Raw genomic sequence first — 22,274 nt, 5'->3', positions numbered from 1 at the left:
TAGTTATTTAGGGATCCCAGTGAATAAGCTTAAGGGCCTCTCCATCTGCTCTGGATTGTGGTGTTTGTTTTTGAAGGGGTGGTTTGGTTGGGGGTGGTGGTTTGTTTGATGTGTTGGTTGATCTGTTTCGTTTTTTTTTTACTTTATCACAATATGTGTTCAAATATATTTTTTTTTTTGATAGAATATGTTATTGGAATTCTTTACCAACTATGGCTGTTAAAATGAGATAATGATTTATTGTGGTATTAACTGCACATATTTTATTTGTATTCACTATTCCTTCCATCTTGTGTCTTGCAACTGAAAAGAAGCCCAAGCTTTCGAAGTGTACTTTGTCTTGTTGTGTATATTGTCTTAATTTTTGTTCTGCAATGGATTTGTCCTCCTGATGAAGTTGCCTGTATTGGTTCCAACTTCCTTTGGTTTCAGGGAGTATGTTTCCCAGAAGGGGAGGATGACCCCTCTTTTAAAGATGATAGCGTGGTTTTGTTCTGTGCTGATTTGCAAAATAAGTTAACTCTCTCTTTTTTTTATATGAACGTAGCCTCAGAATATTACATAGACTGGCACCTTTGGAAACAAATGGATAGGCTGTCTAGGTTTCCTTTCTTACTGAGTGAGGCCAGAATACTTAAGAGAAGCAGCTGTGTGTTACTTAGGCAAAAAAATAGAAAAGTGACCTGTTTTAAGGTGGGTTAATACTTGATTCACCAGTTCACAAGGAAATTTGTGTTTAAAAGAAAAAGGTTTTATTTTAGTGGAAGTGTGGAGCAGCATAAAATTGATGATGTTTTTTCTAATAACTTTGCTTCAATAGTGTCAGTTCTGACAAGCCAGACTGTTGTGAGGAGAAAGTGCAGTGCACTGCATAAAGTGGTAAACTGGAATTTGTGACACCACTTCTGCTTTTAGCTGCATGACCAGCCTGCTAAATAAACTTGACTTGTTTCTGGTTGATTTCTCTGCTTTTAATAGAGAATAACTCTTGAAAAGCTGCTGCTGAACCTCATGAACTTTTGGGGTTTTTAAACGGAATGAAAGAAAATCCTGTAATTCTTACCCAATAAGGTGGTTACGCTGGATATTGTTACAGAGTGATATACCCTGTAAGCACTGAAGACAAAGCAATGCCATTGTCTGATAATTCACGCTGGTCTGAACAAGTGGCATGATGCTGTCAGCGTTTCAGATTCTTGTCAGTGTGACACCCTCAGCCAGGGTGGATGGTCGCGGCTGCAGCTGTGGCGGCTGTTGTTTCAGGGTTTCCCACGAGGTGTCACTGCGGGTTGAGGGGACTGGAGGTGGGGGACAGGTGGTGGTACTGAGTGGTTAAAAAATGCCAGGTTCTTGCGTGAAGTTAAGATGCTGTAATTTTTTTTGTTGTGCACAGCAAAGAAGCAAAAGTTGCTCAGGACCTGGCAACACTGGCTGGTCTATGTTGGTGTTCAAAGGACAAAACATGGGATGCAGTCTGTGGCGCTGGCATTCAGGGAAAGAAGCTGCTTGCGGTAAGAATGGAGTGGAAACAGGCACAGAGGCACTGACCCTAAGCTCATGGTTTTTAGCGGCATTCTGTTATCTTTGTCCCATGTTCTTTTTTTTTTTTTTTTTTTTTTTCCTTTCTGACGTGTGTATGTGTGTCTGAATTCCTCTGGTATGCCCATAGACATGGGCTTAAAAGATTGTTTTTAATACCTTTTTCCAGTGAGAGGAGGGTGTTTTCTTAGGCCATCAGACTACGGAAACTGTGTTTGAACATGTCTGTAACATTGTTTTGGCAGCATATCGTGGGCAGTGTGGAGAAGACGGCACTACCAGAAATGCACTGGGCATAAAATGAATATTTTGGCTCTGCAGCATTGGGCCCAGAGTCTGCAATTTCGAGTAAGTCCCAGGAGCTTCAGCTACTAATATTTCTAATGTTTAAGTTACATGCACATGTGACTAAGGTGGCAGATTAATAAAAAATAGGTCTTACGCTCATTTGCTTCACAAATTGCAGTACTTAGGATGGAAGAATGTATTAGGACATGAGAAAATGGAATGAAGCTACATTAGGGGAAGATCAGGTTGGACATCAGGAAAAGGTTCTTCACTGCTGAGAGGGTGGTTGATCACTGGAACAGGCACCCCATGGAAGTGGTCACGGCACCAAGCCTGTCAGAGTTCAAGGAGTGTCTGCACAACGCTGTTAGTCATATAATTTAGTTTTAAGTAGTCCTGTGACAAGCAGGGAGTCTGATCTCTCAGGGGTGCCTTCCAACTTGACATATTCTGTGATTCTATGGAAAAGGTCAAAACAGTTGTTTTACAGGAAACATTTACAAGAAATCTAGGCAAAGCAAACTGGATCCATGTCTTAACTTTTGCTAGGAAGCAGACTGTCCAAAGGAATTATTACTGTCTTATAGAATGCCTGATGATAGTGAAAGTAACAGAGTGCTCTCTGCCAGAGAAACTCACCATGGGTAAATAAGAGGTAAAAGAAAACAGGTGTGTGAGTTTGCAGCTGTGGTATTTTGAGCAGGGCATGAAGGGTAGTTGTATCCAGCTCTCTAGAATGCTGAACTCCACAGAGGCCCAATCCACTGTCCTGTTAGGAGACAAGATAGCACTGGTCAGCTGTTTGATAGCACTGTGCCTCTTTGTAAGACAACATTTCTTATGTCCTAATGAATTTCTGTGAGTGTGTTTAACTCCATTTTGGGGTAAGAAACTACAATCCAGCATTTCATATTGTTGAGAGGTTGTCAGCTCCTTTGGTAAATTGTTCATCTTAGCTGAAGTGAAAACATTCGGTGGAACTGTAGCTTTTTGTCCATTTTGTTAAAACAGGTGATGGCATTTAATTTAGCTTGTGCTGTAAGATGGCAACACTGCCTGTTTGAGGCCAGTGTTCTACCAACGAGCTAACTCGTGATTTGGGAATTTTTAATCATCTCAAGATGTGATTCTCTTTTGTATGAAGATACTCTGTCTGAAAGAAGGCTTCTTGTTCAAAAAGTATTATTTTGGCCTTGTAATGGAAAAAGTGCGAAAGTACCAAAAAAAAAAAGGAAAAAGGACATTTGATATCAGCATTATTTGTCTTTCACCTTTCCTATGCTGACATTCCTTTGGCATTTGTTTGGTTTCGTCAGTTGGTATTTTTTCCCCCTTGTGAGGAGGAACCTCTTTGCTCATGGCTTTCACTTTCAGATCTCATGTGGAATTTCTTATTGCCTGTGTGTTCTTCCTCTTCTCTTCTTTGTCCTGTTTCCCTAATCTTGTCTGGTTTTTTTCCTCTTTACTGACCTCCCTCATCATTTGTTCTGTCAGGCTTGGTTGCAGTGGCGAGAGCTGTATTTATACAGCCAGCGTGACAAGCAGAAGGAGACTAGGGCAGTAACTCACCGTCAGCACTGTGAACTGAAGAGATGCATGGAAGCATGGCTGGGATACTTAAACTTCCACAGAGCAAAGAAACTTCAGAATGGTGAGTGAAAATGGGAGAACAGGGCTCAACCCCTTAGGGCACAGTGATTTTTTTAAATTTCTATTCTAGGAGATGCTGCAGTGTTTCTACTTGGTCACATATGAAGAGATGCAGCTTGGCCTGTACACTGTTACAAGCCTGGCTAGCTAAGGGAAGATGACCTGCCTTACGTATGATTCAAAAGAAAATATAGTTCCATCGATGAAAACTTGCATGTTGCATATTATATTCTGACTGAGGTATCTGTGAGAAGAATGTATTCAGGACTATTATCAGTCAATCTGTGTGTGGATTTTCTTCATAGTCAGACAAATCACAACTCACCGGATGGTGAAGATTATTACACGAGTTCTTTTGTTTCTTCCCTTGGAGTTACTAGAATGAGTTCAGACATTTGTGTGAATTGCCTGTTGATCAGTGGTAGTGGAAAAGAATCCATCTTGGATATCTGGGAACTGGTAATAGGAATATGCTGAAATGTTAGCAAGCTTGCGTATGTTGAACGAGTGACACAGTGTCTTAACTTCCCTTTAAGTCTGTACAGTATGTTACTGCTTTAAAACTGCCTTTGTGATCAGTAGGAAGAATATAGGCCATAGCTGAGCATTACTGTGAATTCCTACTACCATTTTTCAGTGTTAAAGTTTCTGTCACTTCACATCCAGTGGCTTAAATGTCATGGCCTCATCTGATATAAATGAGCCCAGAACAGAACAAATTGTGAGTAATTTGTGTGTTTGTTTCCTAGCGCTGGCCCAAGAGCATTACCGAAGCAGGATAGTCTGGCAGTATTTCTCTGATTGGCGGCTGTCATGGGAATGCAGGAGAAGACTGCGTGCACACCGAAAGGACATGGAAAAGCTAGCAGCAAGGATTGCCTTACGGAGAGTCTTTGCACACTGGAAGCATTGTATCCAGTCTGTGTTTAGTCCCTGGCAGGGACAGGTTAGAAGTGTTCCTGCAGGGGAAAGACCTGATTAATAAGCAGGAATGTTGTGCAGTGGTGTGGGTGACAACAAACATCTTATCATTAGAAAGGCCTATGTAAGGCCATACTAACAATTAATAAAGCTGTTGCAATTATGGATGCTAGCCTGTTGACAGCTAAGAGCCTGCAGAAGATAATTTAAGGTTGGGAAGGAATTCCTTATTTAGCAGCGTATCAGAAATGTTGTGATAAGCCAGCAAAATCTAAAAACTTAAATGTAATCAAGGCTTGTGCAGGTAACAGTGCTGGAAATTCAAATATTGAAGCAAATTTAGATGGAGATCTAGTGCCCCTCTGTGGGACCAAGTTGTTCATATATCGGGAGGGATGTTTCTGTGCAAAAGATACTTTAACTCATTGATAGATGTTGTGCTGTGTGTGGAAGAGACTCAACGGTGTGAGCTGGCTGAAAAACACTACAAGTGTCATCTGTTGGTAAGAGCACTATTACACATCAGGTGGAAGAGGCTGTGGAGAGCATTCAAATACTTCTGACTGGCAGTGTGCCTCATAGTAACGGTGGGGTGTGGGTATGAAGTGGGGGATGCATCATTTTCTGCTGTGGTGAGTTTGGATTGAGCATCAAGTTTTTAAATTCCACCTGTGCTGGAATCTGCCAGTTGAATCCAAATGGGGGAACTGGTGAACTACCAGATTAATCTCGATGGTATTGGGCTACCGTGTTCCCTGGCCATTTCACCATGAGGTTGCATTTTCCCCTTTCATTTTCCCTGGTATTTTTTTTTTCCCTCTGTAGTAATGCATATATATTTATTTTCACATGAGTCCAGAGACAGCTTGTTGCATATGTGGGCAATTAAGTTACTCTTTTTCAAAAAAATAAAAACCCAACACCCCACTCCTCAGCCCCCAGAAAACCCAAGACACACACCCCTTCCAAAAGAAAACCCCAAACCCCTCAAAATCAAACAGAAATCCTTGAAGGCTGTCTGAAAGGTGGGCACAAGCAAGGCTCCAGCTTTTTCAGACAGATTATTTTCAAGTGTGGATCAATACCAATTATCAAAAGAATGGCAATAAACCTGTTTGGATCATAGATTGAAAACATCAGTGACTATAAGAGCGCTTTAAGGCAGGATGCTCTCATATGCTATTTACCATTCTTATCCCTGAATCAAGCTATTGTGGGACTGTAGACCTTGTGCAGAGGAGACCTAAAAGGGAAGTGAACCTCTTCTATTTTTGATAAGGAGCAAGTTACAAGCCTTGAACTGGAGGAGAAGATAGATTGGGAATGGACTTGGGTAGTCGTGTTGATAGCTGAATAAGGAGTTAGGTGTCTCGCGATAAAAGCCTGGGAAATTGGAATGAAATTTTATTTTAGCTGGCGAAGTGACAGTTTGTGAGAGGGAATTGGTGCATGGCTTTGACAAGTTCATAAATCTTTGCTATTGCAAGAGCAGTGTCAAACATAAATTGTCTGTAAGCAGCAGCCAATTCTAAACTTAGCCGTGTTTGCTGATTTGGATTGCATGAAAGTTGTGTACATTTCTTGTTGTTACAGAAATTTGGATTTAAGGGTCTCTGGCAGAATGTCATGAACACTCGTCTTCAGCAAATGAGAAAAAATCTGTCATACCGTCAGCATCAAGTTACTGTGAGTTTTACCTTTTTTTTTGTTCTTGCATTAGTTTTTCTTGAGCTTTCCTGTTGGCTTCCACTTTACCTACAAAATGCTTTGTTAATTTAGTAGCTTTGTTCCTAAATACTAATAGCCACAGTAAATGTCTTGTGTAAGTTAACAGTCAGTCTTAGATATGTTATTTTAGTTTTCTGTTTTTCTATGTTTATGGTGACTTCTACCAGAAAAACTCATAGCAGGTTATAAAACAGGTTTGGTATATGAAGCAGTGCAGGAGGCAACCATTGCAGCATGCAGTTCCATTCGGATTTTTAATAATTTCTTGCTTTACATTCTTCTCCTGCCTTGATACCTGTATTTTTTCATGTCTTTGTTGTTTTGTTTCAGGTGCTGCAGAAGTTCTGGAATCGTTGGAAGTCTCGTTTGGAAGAGAAGGAGGAAAAAGAGCAGCAAGCCTTAATGTCAGTGGCTCATGCTCGTTATAGGTACGCACGGAAATATCAATATAAATGTATACAAATGTGGGATTTGTGGCCTTTTGGTTCTCTCTTAAAATCTGGTAGTACCTTTGGGGGTTTATTGTGCTGATGCTAATTGCAAATTGTTCATTACTCAAATAAAATATAAAAGCATCTGCTTCTCTGTGAAATGGGAGAGGGAAATCGGTTAAGCCTACCTGAGGCTTGCTTACATACTGGTAAGAGCAGTAGGTTGCAGCACGAGCACGGACAAGAACAAAAGAACCTGAACTCAAAATGGTGATACTGGTTACGTTTCACAACCTCAGTTGCACCAAAAGAAATCCTTTACAACTGCTGGGAGTTAACTCGAAGTTTGCAGTATGGAATTACTGGGAATCTCTCTTCTTCAGAGGTGCTTGGGTTTTCTGTTAAATGGATGCTGTGGGTTCTCATCATCTCTTAAAATTCAACCAGTACCCTTTGTCTCAGAGTAATGATGTATCTTACTAACTACTTTTACTGGCATATTATGGAGGCACAGATATGCGCAGGAGTTACAAGAGTGTGTACTTGTTCGTTGTGGAAATTGGGGGTGGACGGGTGGAAATACTGATTGAGAGAGGAGATAAAAAAGGGTATTTGTCTTTTTTGAGATGCCTTAAAGACCTTGCCTGGGCTTGTATTCTTATTCAGGGATGGAGTGCTGACTGTCCAGGTAGAGTTGTGATTTATGATGCTATTAAAACCTATTTCCCATTTCCTGTATTAGAATACTAACAAAAAAATTTGCTTTCCTTGGGAAATGATATGTTTGGAAATAGGCTTTTAAAATGAGTCCCTTCCTAGGAGACTTTTTCCTTTGTAAGCTGAGAGAAAAAAGTGGTTCCTAACGTTGAATCTTCTTTCCTGGTAGATTTGGGACCTTGCATCTTTTGTTGGCAGAGAATGGTCATACCCTGTGTTGTAGATGCATACCTTTCTGTCATCTGGCTTTGCAGTTGAAAGCAAGCTGCAGAAAATCTGTTTTGCCTTGGATATTGGCTTGCTTTTGGGAGATTCACAAACAGGGTTGGAGGGCAGGCTGAGTAATGAGACACCTGCATTTCTGCAAGCAATTAAGAGTTTTTCCAACTGGTGTGAGAGTGCAGCTGTGGTGCATTAGCTTACCCTCTGGAGACAAGGAGAGAGAAATGGCTCAGTGACTCAGGAGGTGTAGTGAAGATGAGTTGCAGCATGCAAGTGCTGCAATGTGACGTATGCCTGTCTCACCAGGGAAGGGGTGAACAGATGGTTTGAAGGCTCTTGTTGGTTCTGTAGCCATACCTTGATTTCGTGGGTCAGGAATGTTTTTTCTGTGAAATCTTTTCTCTTTAGAAAGGGTATAAACGAAATCCTATTTCCTGAACACAAAAGAACAAATTATAAGAAGTGTGTTCCTGGTTCAGAGGTCTGGGGCTGCTTGCCAACCAGAGCTAAGTAAAACTTTCATGGCAGCTTGCCAGAACTCAGCTTTCCTGTTGGTCTCTGATGCGTGTAGGTGCTGTCTCACAAGTCAGTGCCCCAGTTGCTGGAAGAGCCATCAGCTGAGATTTGTCAGTGTCTACAGATCAAAGACACTCTTGCTGGCAACTACCAGTACCCTCCAGGAAGACTTAGTTAACTCATGTTTTTTACCAACCTATAAACTTGTAATGAGCTGTAACAGCTACCTACTGAAAATTACCTGGTAAGAATCCCAAATATTTTTTAGGCCTTTCTAGACTCGAGAAGAGCTGAGGCTTGCTGACAGTGTAATTAGTGTGCCCACGTGACTTGAGTTCTGGAAATAACTGATGTAGTCTGAACTGCGTGCTGTTTCTGCTAGGCTGTAGCTCTGATTTCTGGACTAGAATGCTTCTACTGCATGCTCGTTCTGTGAGAGAGTTGTATGGTGCTCAATCACAAATATAAATAACACATTTGGGATACTGTTTGAGCATTCTTGTGCATCCCTGGGGAGGAGGAGGCAAACTAGAAAGTATTATCTTCATCTAGAGAGAAATAAGCTTTGATAATGAGGGCAGCCTGACCTTGTTCATAAACGAAGCTCTGGTAGAATCTCCAGTGTTGAGATCACACCACGCTGCTCTTTGTTATTTGTTGTTAGAACTTTTTTTCAGGTCCTGTCATGATGTTTGCTTTGTTTTTAAGAACAAAAGTAGAGTAGGGTTTTCAAAATATTTCCAAGGGAGGAGGGAGTGGACTGTTTACAGTGGAGAAGAAATAAAGGGTTATTATGTACTTTTTTCTTTGTGTGTGTTTATAAATAAAATTAATTGGTCAGAAGTCAGACGAATCTTTCAAATTATCTGAATAAAAGCAGGGAGTTCTGGTAACTTTAGAAAGTTCATTAATCTGGTCTCATATACTCTGGGTAAGATTTCAGGGGACAAATTGTTTGGTTTTTTAACCTAGAGAATAGTGGGGACATATAGCTGCCTCATTGCTAAACAAGGCTTGCATGATATGAAAAGTGAAGTAACTGAGTTGTAGATGGATTGGTCTTTTGTCATTCATAAAACCAATCTCTGTTCTGAGGGGATTCTTTCCTGTGCTGACATTCTTCCTTGTTGCTTGCAGGAGGGTGTTGATGAGACAGGTATTTGACATGTGGTTGCTGAACACCTGCAAGCAGCAAGAATACCGAATGGGAGAGAAGAGGGTAAATGTAACTCTTTTACCTGGCCTTGCTTAGGAAATGGAGGGGATAATTTCTTAGTCACTGCCTGTGAACATGAGCTAGCATGAGATGGACTTTGGTATTGTGAATTCCCTTGTCCCTGGTGGGGGATCAAGTCAGGGGAAACAGATAACAGCTGATATTTACTCACCTTTTTAAAGTTAGGCTGTTTATTAATAAATAAAACTGAGCTGTTACCAGAGGATAACTATTCACACAGTTCATTCACTTATTCCCTCACTCACAAATGCGCGCGCTCTCTCTCATGCTCTCTGTTTCATGGTTACCTGGTTGAGACAATAACAGTAATAAAGAGGCAACCTGAACCTATTTAAGAAGCGCAGGGTTGTACTGACAAACTAATTGATTCTGGGTTGGTGTCTATAAAGTCCCTTTAGAGATCATTTCCTAAGATGTATATATAATCCTGTAGTCTTTATATATAAGCATCTACTGCTGCTTTTTGTGTGGTCTGAGTGACAGAACTCATAGTTGATGGTAGCGTGTGTGGATGGCCTTGTGCAGATATGGTTGACTCGTGGTGTTCTGAGATTATCAGTCCTTGTGAGTTCAACAGGACTGGTTTCTGGAGCTTATCGGTTCTTGGGAGTCTTTCACATGCTGCTTATCAATTTGTATTTTTACCCTCTTTGGCCTGCTGTTTTCTGGTAGCAGTTTCTCCATCCACATGTGAATAGGTATCTGTAAAGCACATTGACATAAACTTGCAGCAAAAGTGTTTTGACATGTCCGTTGCTACTCAACGTGGGAAGAGGAAAACAAACACTGGACAGTTTTGTGCATGTCAGCTTTAAGGAATTGTCTTCTGTTGTTTTTAACTGGCCTCTGTCATGAATTCATTGCCACCTTCTTTCATTATAGGCTGTGCTTCATTTTGAAAGGCAGCTATTGCGTTGCTTCTGGTGCTTCTGGCGTAGAAGAACCACTGCACGTTTGGAGGAGCAAGAGGGCTTGGTTTGTGCAAGAGATCACTACAGTAGCTTGCTGCTGCTAAAGGCTTTCTGTCTGTGGAAGCAAAATACTCAGGAGAGAAAAACAGAGTAAGAAGTTTTTTTAGAAGGGAGAATTATTTGGATTGGCCCTGTGGTGACCTACTTTTGTCAAAGCAGGATTTAATTCACAGTGATTCTGACTCCCTAATTGTGCTTTGGAATCTACTAGGTTGTCTTTCGGTAAATGACTTACTGGAAGTAGCAAGTGTGAAGTCAGGTCTGTGCTAGAGGGGTTCAGTAATGTGGATTCATTATAGAAGAGATAATTAAATTATTTTTCTTATAGGAGGCTCAAGGAGGTGCAAGCCTTAAGATTTCACGATTCAAAATGTCTGCAGCAGACTTGGAACAAATGGAGGGAGGTGAGATTTAACAGATGGGAAAGAGCTTGAATCCTTTTTGTTATGTTCAGATTGCTTGTGCCCATATGGCTAGAAATTAAATTGTTTATTTTAAACACTAATCATTCCTAAGCTCTCTTCCAGGTGGATAAAATCAGTTCAGTGTGGGTGGAACAGGCATTGTGTAGGGAGGAGAGGGAGTTCTTGGACTTGATTTCAGTTGTCTAGGTATAGTAGGAATGGGACTACAGTTGAGGAGGTTTACCTGAGAATGTAACCAGAGTTAGTGTGATTCAGTTGTCCCTCAGCAGTCCTGTGTATGACCTTCTCAAAACTTCACTGAAGTTAGGAGTTTGCAGCAAGGCCATGGTGCAGGGCCTGTAGTCACGTACAGGTCATAGCAGGCGCTATCAGATGGCACTTCACTTTTATGCTGAGCCTTTTCCTTACCATGATGTGAGGTACCAAATGTGCCCTGCAGCGTGTCTTGAGAATCTGTGAAAAATTTTAGAGTTGATGCTAGTATGTTGGTCCAGAGCTGTTAACTTGAGTGAATTGCATGAGTCCTCAAGAGGATTCTTAGAAAGGGCAGGGGAAAAAGCTTCAACAAGGCCTTTTGCAGGAATAGCAGGGCGCAGCACCAGTTTGAGTGAAAACTTATTACAGGAAGGTAAAGGGCTGAAGTTTTCCCAGAGACTGGGAACAGTCCTTTTTCCTCTGCTCTCTGCTGTTGCTTGTTTTCCCTCCATCACGTGTACATATCTAACCCCCCTCCCACCCTGCCCACCCTTTATAGTACATGGGACATCAGCGTGAGAAATGGAGGAAGCTGGTGCAAGCAGACACGCACTATCAGCACACATTACTGGGCAAGACCTTGAGAGCCTGGAAGGTAGGAGGGAATGTCCTTTTCTTCGAGGGACTTGTCTGTGTGTGCTTAAGTGTTTGAGTGAGAACTGAAGGGCTGCCGTGCTGTTGCACTCTGGGCACTTACACACCAAGGTAGAATGGAGGCTATTGTAGATATGGTTGTGTAAGCTTTAGCATTGCTTTTTAGAGCAGAAGAACCAATGTAATCTTGTGGCGTTGGTGAAGGGTGTATATAATAGCTAGCATGATCTAGTGTGTAATGACTGTTCATCTCAGAAAAGCAGCATTCAATTTTAGTGGCTGTAACCTCATTTTTTTTTTTATCCTCTTCTACTTTACTGCTGCTACTACTCTCCTACGCTGCTGCTAAGAGTTTCCAAATGTCCTCTCTCCTCCAAGATGCTGGCAGTTGAGGGAAATTTTACTTCTCGCTGCTTTTCTTGCAGAGTTACCAACATAATGTACAGTGCATTCTATACCAGGTAGCTGAAAAGGAGAAACAGCACACCAGACTACTGCTGCGGTAAGCCTACGTTTCGTTGTGCAGCACGAGAGAGAAGTGACTGCATTGCAGTCCAGCACTCTCTTTCACTGCCATCTTTGTAAATTTTTGAGTGTTTAGTGCTGGGAATTGACTGTGCCATGCATTGCTGTTTCTGTGCAGGTCATCTAGCTAAGAAGTCAGCCTTTCTAGATTGCCATCTGTTTTGCTTTAACTTTTTTTTTAATCTCTGTGTAGTCCCATGACAGAATAAGCAGACAGCAAACTGTACCATTCCACGCAGTGCATGGATTCTGACTGCTGTGATATTAAAATTAAAACAGCCTGGAAGATACAGAGGCTGTCTTGCATTACAATGAGGAGAGCGATTAAAGATAATATCACTTTGTATTGATTGTAGTTGCTTTTAACTACCTCATTTGTTCTAATGCTGTACAACTGGAGGCACTTGCAGAGCCTGACTGACTCAGCTTAGGAAGCTGGATTCGAGGGTGTGTTCTGGTTTGTACTGCCTTCTCTTCAGCAGAGACCTGAAGGGGCAGAAGTTGATTTGCAAGATTGACTTTATAAAGGCAGCTGGTTTTGGTTCTCCTGTGAGTGGGAAGGTACCAAATGACTGTGTAAGAATCATTCTTCGTGGCTTCTGTTTGTTTTTTAATTTTTTATATATTTTGCCTTCAGACAGCTTCTGTGTACATGGAGAGAAAATGCTCTTGCTCTCATATGTGAAGCTAAGGCAACTACTCTGGCAGATGAGCACTACAGGAGAGCAATCCTGTCCAAGGTAGGCTCTGTGTAGCAGATCCCAAGGTCTAAGTACAAATGCTGGTTCAGGCAAGGGTTAGGTAATGCAATTAGAAGGACCGAAAGCTTAATCTAAGAGCCACTATTAAGAAAGGTCTCAAAAGTTGGACTGCCATTTTACTCCTCCTACAGGTGTCTCTGAAACTTGTCTCTGAGTTCGTTTGTGGTTTTTTTCTTTTCCTTTCTTTCTCCCCATTTCCTAGAAGGAAGGGAAAACCAGTAGTATGATACAGCATTGTAGTATTACCTGGAGGGGAGCAGGCAGATGGATGGAAAAGAAGAATGCTTTGAAAAATGCCAGGGCGACCTTTTGAAATACTGATTTATTTCATTTGTAGGAAATGTGCACTGTCTTGCTGAGCCTTATGTGCAAAATGAGATGGAAATGGCTACGGTGCCAGCAACGTGCAGTGTGTTGCTTCCCCTACCAAAGAACATTGCAGTGTCAGTCTTCTGTCTCTTGTTTGCGTTGTATCTTTAGGTGTTGCTACAGTGGAGATATGCTGCCTTGCTACAAGCGTGTTGCCGTAAGCAGAAGGCGATAGCTGTGATGGAGGCTAGAAAACATTTGGATATAGGTGAGCGGTTGGAGATACTAAACTCTCAAAAGACTTAGTTATCTGTGCACAACCCTTAGAAAGACGTGGCTTAGTAGGGCAGTCTTTTGTGTCATCTGCACATCTGACTGGATGGTTTATTAAGCCTACAAAGGACGTCCCCCTAGAACGGGGAATGAGTTGGGTACTCAGTGATCTGTTGAAGGCTGCTTGCTTGACTTTAGCTGCTCTGTTGGTTCCTTTTCTGTGTAAGAGACTGTAACGCTCCCTTTCTGAAAGAAATTATCCATTACTAATTGTGAGAAGCTCAGCCGTCTCTATTTCGAGGGCAGTGCAAGTAATCATCAGTTACTGCTTCAGCCTTTCTCTAGTAATTAATACAGAAAGGCCCTCAAACACTAGAAGCATTTTCATGGTACCTGCCACGTTCTTGACATGAGAACTGTGAAGCACAGAGGGCAAATGATTCCCTGAAGATTAAAGAGTGTCAGTGGCTGCAGGGAAGACTTGCAAGTCACTGCTTACTGTCCATTACCTGCAGTGTTTCACAATCCTTCCTAGTGCTGAGTACTCTCAGTGCTGAGTATTGACAACTGAAACAGTCTGAAAGGGCAGCTGATCACTTGATACTCTCTGAGATTAAGTCTCCTTCTGCAACAGTAGTTAATTTATCTTCTAACAGTGCGTTTACAGACCCTGTTTCTTCACTGGAAGGAATTAACTAGGGAGTCTCTGATGCTGAGGGCACAGCAGCACAGGGCAGTACAGCACCACAAGCAGCACCTGCTCCGCAAGTACCTGGCGGAATGGAAGAAATATCAGCAGCAGTGTCTTGAGAAAATGGTGAGAAGGATCAGCAGCCTCCCAGCTAGTGACCCAGGCTGGGAAGTTACAAGTTCCAGTGTGGAGGAGCAGGTCATGTCGCCTGGTGAAGGGAATGGTAGTCGTGGCTGAGGAGGAGCATGACAGCCTTGTGCGTTGGGGAGGAAGGAACATGCCTGTGTCTTGCCTGAAGAAGATTTGGTACAACTAACTGACTTAATGAGACAGGACAAGCTGGGCTTGCTATGTGTGGGATCACTTACTGATAATGAGATCCTTGGTGGGCTTGTAGATAATTGCAAATGGCGTTACACTTTAGGGCACTTAAGATACTGAGGATGGCCTCAGTAGAGAAAAGGGAGGGTGGCAAAGGCTGTTTGGAACCTGTTCTTCTGTAGTAGCATTTGGCTTAGAGAAGTGGGATTTGTCTGCAAGTAGCTCGCTGTTTTATTCCCTTACAGCTACTACAGAGACAGGGAGATCAGCTAATGACTCGCAGACTTTGCTCTGCTTCCTTTTCTTGCTGGAAGACACAGGTAATGAATTGTTCCCTGGGTAGGTGTCCTTATCCCTTCTTCTTCATATTCCATTTACACATGAGGACCAAAAAGATGTATTTAAACGTTTTCTGGATTTTTGGTTCCACTAGCACAAGAGACACCTTGCCATATATATACTGGGTGAACTGAGCAGATTGTTCTGCTGTGGCTCCACCAGCAGTTCCTGTCTGGTTGATGCTCTGGCTAGTGTTTCTGGTACGGGATATGTAAACTCCTGACCTAGCTGCTGTGCAATTTTTTTCCCCTGATAGCTGTTGCAGCAGCGATGGGAAGAGCAGAAGACAGTGCAAGCATTGTGGCACTGGTCCCTTTCATTGCAGAGAAAGGTAAGGATCTGTGGGAGCTGGGGGCAGGCAAGTACATTTGCACATGTGCAGATCTTGACTGCTGATTTGACTGCAGTCGGCAAGAGTGCACATTGAATATCTGTTTCCTTTCATCTTTGGGGTGCTATGTGTTATTTTAGGACGCTGGAAAATTGTCCCTAAATCCTCTTATCCGATTAAAAAATTTGCGCTTGTTTTTCCCCATCCAGCCTCAGCTGACTTAAATCCCTGTCCTTTTGTCCTTGCGATAGTGCCCTCCTGTTGCTGTAGCTCTGCCTGTTACTGTCCAGTGGAAGGGAAGGTATTCCTGTCTGCAGGGGGAGTCCCTGGCCCGGAACCTGTCTGTAACACTCACAGCTATCTGTTGTTCGTGTTGTAGGTGTTTGGTGCTTGGCTCAGATTTGCTAAGGAGCAACAGCAGAAGGAAGATCGCACTGAGAAACCCACAGGAGCTCACCACACTGCGCTTCTGAGAGAAGGTGTAACCCGGGTCTTGAGATATACCACTAGCGTGAAACAGTTGCAGGCACAACTCCAAGGCCAGCACCAGCTGAAGGTGACGGAGACAAGTGATTGCTCAGATATATCTAGGACTGGTCTGCTCTGATCTACTCTGTGTGTGTGTGTATGTATGTATCTGGGAGGCTGACATCTTGGTTCTTGTTTGGATCTGACATACGCTTTTGCCTGTCCTTTCATTCAGCAGAGACTAGAGCACTTCAGGCTTGTGTTGCTAATTGTGAACCTTTCTTAATTAAGCTGTTTCAAAACTGGCCAGTTCCTACCATAGGCAATGTTGCTGGATGGAACCTTTGTGTATGGCTAAGGTCTGGTCTCTAAATTCTGTGCTAGAATGAAGCCTCAGAGGCTGCATCTAATCCTGTCTTAGCTTTAGCACCACTTAAACCTTCAAATGTGGGTTGTGTCACTTCTGCCTCTGAGTATCAGCCCAGCCCTGTGTGTGGAAAGGAAGATAGGGATGCCTGTATTGATTGCTCTCTTCCTGCTCCTGGGCAGCTTTCCCAGCTCTTTTCCAGGTTTTCAAGACACTAGTTGTTCTGTTTGCTAATGTGCAGCCCACCTCATTGCAGAAGTACCCAGTTAATTCTCCTTGCCCAAACGTTACTGCAGTGAACCTGCTTAGAGAGCTGGTATGGGTGTGAGGTCATCGGAAATCTCAGTTCCTTTCTGCGGTGTTCTCCCTGGGTGGCATGGTGTTACTTCCTATTCTCAGCCATCAAATGCTCTACTGTTGTTCGTGTTGGCAGGCAGCCTACAACCTTCACCAGTCAGTGTGTCGTTGTGCCATGCTGTGGAAACAGAAGGCTCTCTCCAAGAAGTTAAATAAGCCTTGTTCTTTTCTGCCATCTCTGAAGAAGCGAGGGGTGTTTAAAACACCTGATGTTAGCCCTGGGGCAAGAGGGCATTCAGCAGAGGAAGAGCCGTGGACTTCAAAATGTAGTCATCTACCGTTTCACCCTGCTGGTGGGGACTCTGTTCTTAGTGATCTGTGAGTTTGAAGTTCTAGTCCCTCCAGCATTTCTCTAGTGCATATATGTAGTTTTGCATGTATGTTGTCTGTCTGTCTTGCTCGGTATATATGTAGTCTATCTGTCTCTCATTTTTGTATTTCCAAGTTTTTGCACTGGCTGTTAGTCCCATGCAGTTTCCCTAACTCTTTCTCTGACCCTGCATCACACGGCTGGCATTGCAGAGTTAGACATGAGCTGCTGCATAATGTATACACCAGCCCACAAATAATGAAAGAATTTGTGACTTTACACTTACGTATCAGCAACAGGTAGAATCAGCTAAGCTATATACTATGCACTATGTGCTTCTCAGTATACAGCTATGAATTCATGGAGTGCTGGTCATTTGTTGTAGGACCAGTTACACAGAGAAACATCTGAAAGATGTGGGTGATGAGACTTTTACCGTCATAAGAGCTTGTTTTGCCTGAGTGACCTAGAGCTGTCACTGAAGCTCTTCTGTTTATTTTTTTTTTTTCACTGAAGTAATGTATAGGCTCTTTTGAAATTATAAATGCCAAGATCCTGGCTGTGCAGGAACTGAACTTTCTTCTTGCCCCTTTCTTCCTCCTGGGGAAGCTATTCCTTAAAAAATTCATACTGCTCGTGGAGCAATTGCAAGGAAGAATCTTCCATGAAGCTTCTCAGTCCAGGAGAGGAGCCTTACAGGGAAATAAGGTGACAGCTTCACATTTCTTTACGCTGCTGCCAAAAGTAGCTCTGCCTTGTTTGGTTCCATCCACTGCTCCTTGTCATTCATATGGTGAACCACATAGCAGCATTAATACAGGTTGAAATTCAGGCTTTAAAAATTATTATTGCGTAGAAGGGGATTGTTGCAGAGCAGGGATGAACGATGGAATAGGACTGTTTCTTTAGGTGCAGTGCCAACTTACGCCAATTGAAAATAATCCTGAATCTGGGACATTATTGGTTCTGTTTGTTCTTTCCAGAAATGCTATTCGACGAGCAAGGTTAGCACCACAGAGGCCTGACTTCCTTCTGGAATCTCTAGAAAGCAAAGAACTGCTGGCACATCCTCTAATGAGGTAGAAAATCTGGGTTTAAAAGTAAAGAAAAAGAGGGTGACTTACAGTGGGCCTTACGCTATGCTTATCCCCTCAAATCCCCTTACCTCTGTAATACAGAACATTCAGTAATTACGGGCTTGTGCGTTGTTTCATTAGTGAGAGATTTTAATGGAAAAATAAGGCACATCACTTACATCCAAAATTAATGGGCGTAGTAAGTAAAGTTTCCTTTTCTGTCAATCTTGCCACATAAACTGGAAAGTTAGAGTTGTGCAGGATGCTTTTTGGCTCATAGATCGTATTTGCTGCGTAACAGGTTTGGGTCTGCATTTAACTGATCTGCTGGGGAATCATTAATGATTCCAGTAATGCAGAGCCAGAACTGAGTATTTCTCTCTGTCTTGGCCGAATTTTGCTGCTCTGAAAGGAGATGCTTTTTTTGTTGTACTTTCCCCAAAAGGTCTGTGCTGCTGAAATCGTTCAGCTAAGCAGTGCTTTCATGGTCTTGAGTGCTCTGCACTTGTTTTAGTTATGGTGTCACTTAGCGCTGAAAGTGAGGGAACTGAAACTGCTCTTCATAGAGAAGCTGAAATTGCTTTTAAGCAGATGTTTAGAGTGAACTTTTTTTGGTGAAACTGTTCTGTATTTAGCTTTAGAGAAGGGAAACATCCATAGATTTCCTGTCAAAACCCATCTGGGATTGCTGCTTCTGCTGCTCTCTTTCTCTTGTCCCCAAACCAAAATAAGGCAGGGTTTTATTAATGGGTTGAATTCGCAGCTTTAAAGAAATCGTTTTGGCCTGGATTAACGTGGAGAATTTGGAGCAGGGCAGGTAGGAGTAATGGACATCTTAACTGCTTTGCTGCCTTTTTTGTTTTTAAACTGCTGTGGTGTTTTGGTTTGGGGGTGGTTTTGTTGTTGTTTTTTGTGTGTTTTTTTTTAAAGTGGGGTTTCCCATGCATAGTAAAGCAGTTAACTGGAAAGCTGTATGCAAGGGAGTAACAAGATTCCCTGTTTTTGCACTGACTGCAAAGCACAAGACTAACAGGTACCAATGTAGAGTGACCTTATCCTCTTTTTACAGGTCAGAGGCGCCCTTTCAGCAAACACCTGCGAACAGATGTGCTGCCCAGACTGGGGACTTGGTGGCAGCACCTCGGATGGAAGAAAGTACCTGTAAATGTCTATCTCAGATGAGCAATACCGCTCATTCCTGTCCATCTCTCATACGTGCTGCTCCCCTGTCGGTACCGCTGTGGACACACAACACGCACCATACTGCTGAGAGGCCAGAGCCGTGGTCTCCTTCAGCTTTTGTGCCCCAAATGAAAGCTGGAGCAGGAATGGTGAGTGTATTGCTAAAGGAAAAAGTGCGCTTACTGGGCTACCGTCAGCGGGAATGCTGCTTGTTGCTGGCTTTTCCCCCGACTCTCTGGCCTGCCCATCTGGTTGCTGAGCCAGTTGTCATCTGAAAAGTTGACCAAAACTGGCTCTGGATGCCCAGGAACTGTTTGCCACCAGTCTGAAGCAGTATTTCGCTAGCTGACCAGCCCACATGTGTGTTATACTGTAATTCGTGCCTTTTTTCCTGGTCTTGTGTCCTTCCTAGCTGGATGCTTTTCCTAGTAATTGACTTGAGGGTGCTGCTCCTTCACATAGCTCGGGGCAGTTACAGCTTGCCAACCAGATTACAGGCATTTAAGAGTAACCTGGTTTAGGAGCAGTGGATATGACTGAATCTCAAAAACTGAAATTTGCTTCACCTGCAAGTAGGTGCTTCTGTGTTAAGCTCCTCTGTTCCACGCAGAATGGGAGGCATTAATCTGATGAAATACCTCCATGCTAGAAATGAAAGAGCCCAACGTCTTAAGCTCTGCTTCTTCTGTGGTATTTTATGAGGGGCTCAGTGACTATAGGGGGTGTCTGAGCTGGAGTAGGACGGGGTAGGTCAGGTGCAGCCTGCTTGTAGGGCTTACTCAAGAAAACCCTTTGAGGGAAAAAACCCCAGTGTCATTCTGACCTTGTAGAGAGGAGGTCAGCCTGCCAGTGGTCACGCAGGAGCCTCTTCCCAAGACTATCAACAGGCCTCTGCGGAGAAGCGGCGACCACACTTGCAGCCGCATTTGCTGTCACCTGAAGACTTGGTGGGAAAATGGAGTCACCAGGCTGCAGGTAGGTCCTCAGATCAAAACCATAGCAGTTGTGTGTCTTCCTCTAGTATGTGCAAGTCAGCTCCACAAAGCCTAAGGGAGACAAGGCAGTCTTGTATGCCTGCATCAGGAGGTGAAGGGTATCGGTCATTCCTTTTTGGGATGGAAATAGTTTTGTGGATTTTGCTGAATCGGGGGCTAAAGCCCTGTTGTAGGGATCGAAGGATGGGAAGTGCTAGGGGCCAACTCCTTTCAGCGAGAACGCGCTCAAGTGCTGGGGCATTCCTGTGCACGAGGCTGAATGCGCAGCAGAACTCACTGCAGGAAGGAAGAATTCACTCAGTAAGGTTCTCCACGTTTTCTCTGGACTTACAATGTAGTTGTAAAGGGGACAGTGGTGTCTAAGTGCCTCTGAGTGTGGTGCTTTTAATGACGTAAGGACATGGAATTTGTGTTCGTGGCACCAGACTCACTACTTAGTTCTAGAGATGTAAAAAGCTAAATCACAAATAGGCCAGAACAGTATTTGTAGTACTAAACCGTTCACTACAGCAGAACATTTCTTACCTCTTTCTGTATGTTAAATCTGAGTCTTCAGAGCTTGTAACGCTGTCAGGACTCCTGCCCCCTCACTGTCCCTGATCGTTTGGGCGGATAGGTCCATGTCTCAGGGTGACAAAATGTGTGAAAAGGGCTCGGGAGTACTGAATGTTCCCCGTCTGCTAACCTGACTTCCCTTCATAAGAAGCAGCAGCGGCAGTCTGCTCTGCTTCCATTGCTTGCGCCTTCTGTCTTCCATTCAGCTGAAGGGGAGGAAAGCGAGCACTGTCCCAGGCAAGAACCGGTGTCGCAGAGAAAGCTGGAAGTTGAACTCCAGTGCATCCAGCAGCAGATGCAGTACTACTTCAGCAGGAAGCAAGAACTCAGGTATGTTGAGAAGCCCCTTTAGCCAGCCTTTCTCTGTGCTGCCAGCTCAATACTGCATTTTTTGTATCTACTTTGAAAATAACCAGTCTATTCACAGCAGAACTGTGAATGAAACAGAGGAAATTTCTAGAGATTTTTTTCTCTTTTTCAGAGGTCACTCCAGGTGGGAGAGAGTACATGTGCAACTTTTTGTAATTAGCAAGTGGCTTAATTATACCTTTGGCAGCTATTGGAGAAAGCATGACAAGGGTATCGTTGGGTGTAATCTGAAGGCAGTACAAATGAACTTGGCAGAGAAGCTGAAATTTAACTTTTAGCTCTTTTATCATGAGTAAAGGCTTCGCTTTTCCAACTGTCAGTTAAAAAACAATATGGCTGGTGTTTGAACACTTCTCTGCTAGAACAGGAAAACATTTACAAAAATGCTCAAAAGAAAATGGGGCTTGGAGGGGATTCAACAGTCAGAGGCGGAGGAAGTCAGGAACTAGGAGCAGGAAACGGAAACACCAGTTTCCAGGCAGGTTTCTCCGCTTTCCAGCATTTTTATTTATTTTTTTTAACTTTTACCATTCACTTGTTTAAGACAAAAAATTGGGTCTTAGTTGCAAGTATCAGTTGCAAGGCTAAGTTGGCTTAGACTGTTGAGCTACTACTTGGGATAAGAATCCTTCTAATCCATTTTATCAGGTCCTGTTGGCAGCAGGCACGGATTCTACAGAAGTGGCTAGAAACAAGCACGCAACCAGAGGATCAAGATGGTGTGCAAGGAGTTCAGGAAGAACTGGAACAGGTGTGTAAGTGCCAAACAAACTGGAGTTACTTAAGTGACCATCGCTACGCTGTGCACTTAGCCTAAAGGCTGATGGTAGTTGTGAGGAACTGCATAGTAAGCTGTTCCCGGAGTGCCAAGAGCAGGGAAACTTGTAATCAGAAGCGGGGAGCAGCACACACTGCTGCGTAGATGCACCTTCCTCGTGGTTCAGAAATGTACCTCCAGCTCAAACAGGCCCTGCCAAGACTATTTCTGAGCTCCACAGCAGGCTCAGGTTTTTTTCTGTGGTTTCTCAGGACAGCGCAGCTACACTACAGTGACTGCACCTGCACTGCTCGGTCCCCAGGTTCATACGGCCGTGCGTGCGCGTACTGTACTGCTGCCTTTAGCGCTCGCCAGTACTTGGCTCTCGCCAGGTGACACAGCCCTGTCACTTACCTTGTTCTTCATGGGGTAATACAAAGGCTGCTCGAGCTCATTCGCTGTCAAAAAGCCTGAACGCCGTCCTGCTGTACAAACAGCTTATGCAACTGTCTTTGCTTTCAGCTGCAGGTGAGGATCGACACTCTCACCAAAGCACGACTGAAAGAGAGACGTCACGTGCAGGACCTGGTTGCCCGCCTGCGTGACATCCAGACTGCTCTGGGTACATAATCCATTTCAACCCATTTTTCAGCTCACGGGAAGGACTTTTTGCCCCTTTTGTAGCAGGGGAGGATGGAAGAGATGTATACATTCTCTTAGCCTACATATGCCATTTTTCTTTTATAAATGAACTTTAATATTTTTGCTTGCTTTATTTTATTACTATACTGGTT

At 43.3% G+C, this 22,274-nt stretch overlaps 1 protein-coding gene across 8 annotated transcripts in view; it reads left to right on the top strand.

Annotated features, from left to right (window-relative positions):
* The window catches only part of SFI1 (SFI1 centrin binding protein), a 31,998-nt gene extending 9,756 nt beyond the window's left edge, over positions 1-22,242 (top strand). For 5 of the 8 annotated variants that reach the window (XM_055705188.1, XM_055705202.1, XM_055705211.1 and 2 more), the window contains 25 exons: positions 1,394-1,511; positions 1,785-1,887; positions 3,322-3,478; positions 4,227-4,388; positions 4,831-4,901; positions 5,992-6,084; positions 6,457-6,554; positions 9,150-9,231; positions 10,132-10,310; positions 10,549-10,624; positions 11,400-11,495; positions 11,920-11,996; positions 12,657-12,759; positions 13,261-13,357; positions 14,019-14,179; positions 14,620-14,694; positions 14,970-15,044; positions 15,424-15,600; positions 16,313-16,554; positions 17,530-17,625; positions 18,692-18,953; positions 19,635-19,779; positions 20,561-20,684; positions 21,372-21,474; positions 22,003-22,242. In XM_055705188.1, coding sequence (XP_055561163.1) covers positions 1,394-1,511; positions 1,785-1,887; positions 3,322-3,478; positions 4,227-4,388; positions 4,831-4,901; positions 5,992-6,084; positions 6,457-6,554; positions 9,150-9,231; positions 10,132-10,310; positions 10,549-10,624; positions 11,400-11,495; positions 11,920-11,996; positions 12,657-12,759; positions 13,261-13,357; positions 14,019-14,179; positions 14,620-14,694; positions 14,970-15,044; positions 15,424-15,600; positions 16,313-16,554; positions 17,530-17,625; positions 18,692-18,953; positions 19,635-19,779; positions 20,561-20,684; positions 21,372-21,474; positions 22,003-22,110 — 3,080 coding nt within the window. In that variant the 3' untranslated portion in view covers positions 22,111-22,242. Of the gene's footprint in view, positions 1-1,393; positions 1,512-1,784; positions 1,888-3,321; positions 3,479-4,226; positions 4,389-4,830; positions 4,902-5,991; positions 6,085-6,456; positions 6,555-9,149; positions 9,232-10,131; positions 10,311-10,548; positions 10,625-11,399; positions 11,496-11,919; positions 11,997-12,656; positions 12,760-13,260; positions 13,358-14,018; positions 14,180-14,619; positions 14,695-14,969; positions 15,045-15,423; positions 15,601-16,312; positions 16,555-17,529; positions 17,626-18,691; positions 18,954-19,634; positions 19,780-20,502; positions 20,685-21,371; positions 21,475-22,002 lie in introns of those variants that run through there. The other 3 variants (XR_008731412.1, XM_055705232.1, XM_055705225.1) reach the window with 3 other exon arrangements.
* The last annotated feature ends 32 nt before the right edge of the window (positions 22,243-22,274 follow it).

This window comes from Falco cherrug, chromosome 1 (assembly GCF_023634085.1).
Source record: "Falco cherrug isolate bFalChe1 chromosome 1, bFalChe1.pri, whole genome shotgun sequence".
NCBI classification, from domain to species: Eukaryota; Metazoa; Chordata; class Aves; order Falconiformes; family Falconidae; genus Falco; species Falco cherrug.
This window is presented reverse-complemented; position numbering and strand designations above follow the sequence as displayed.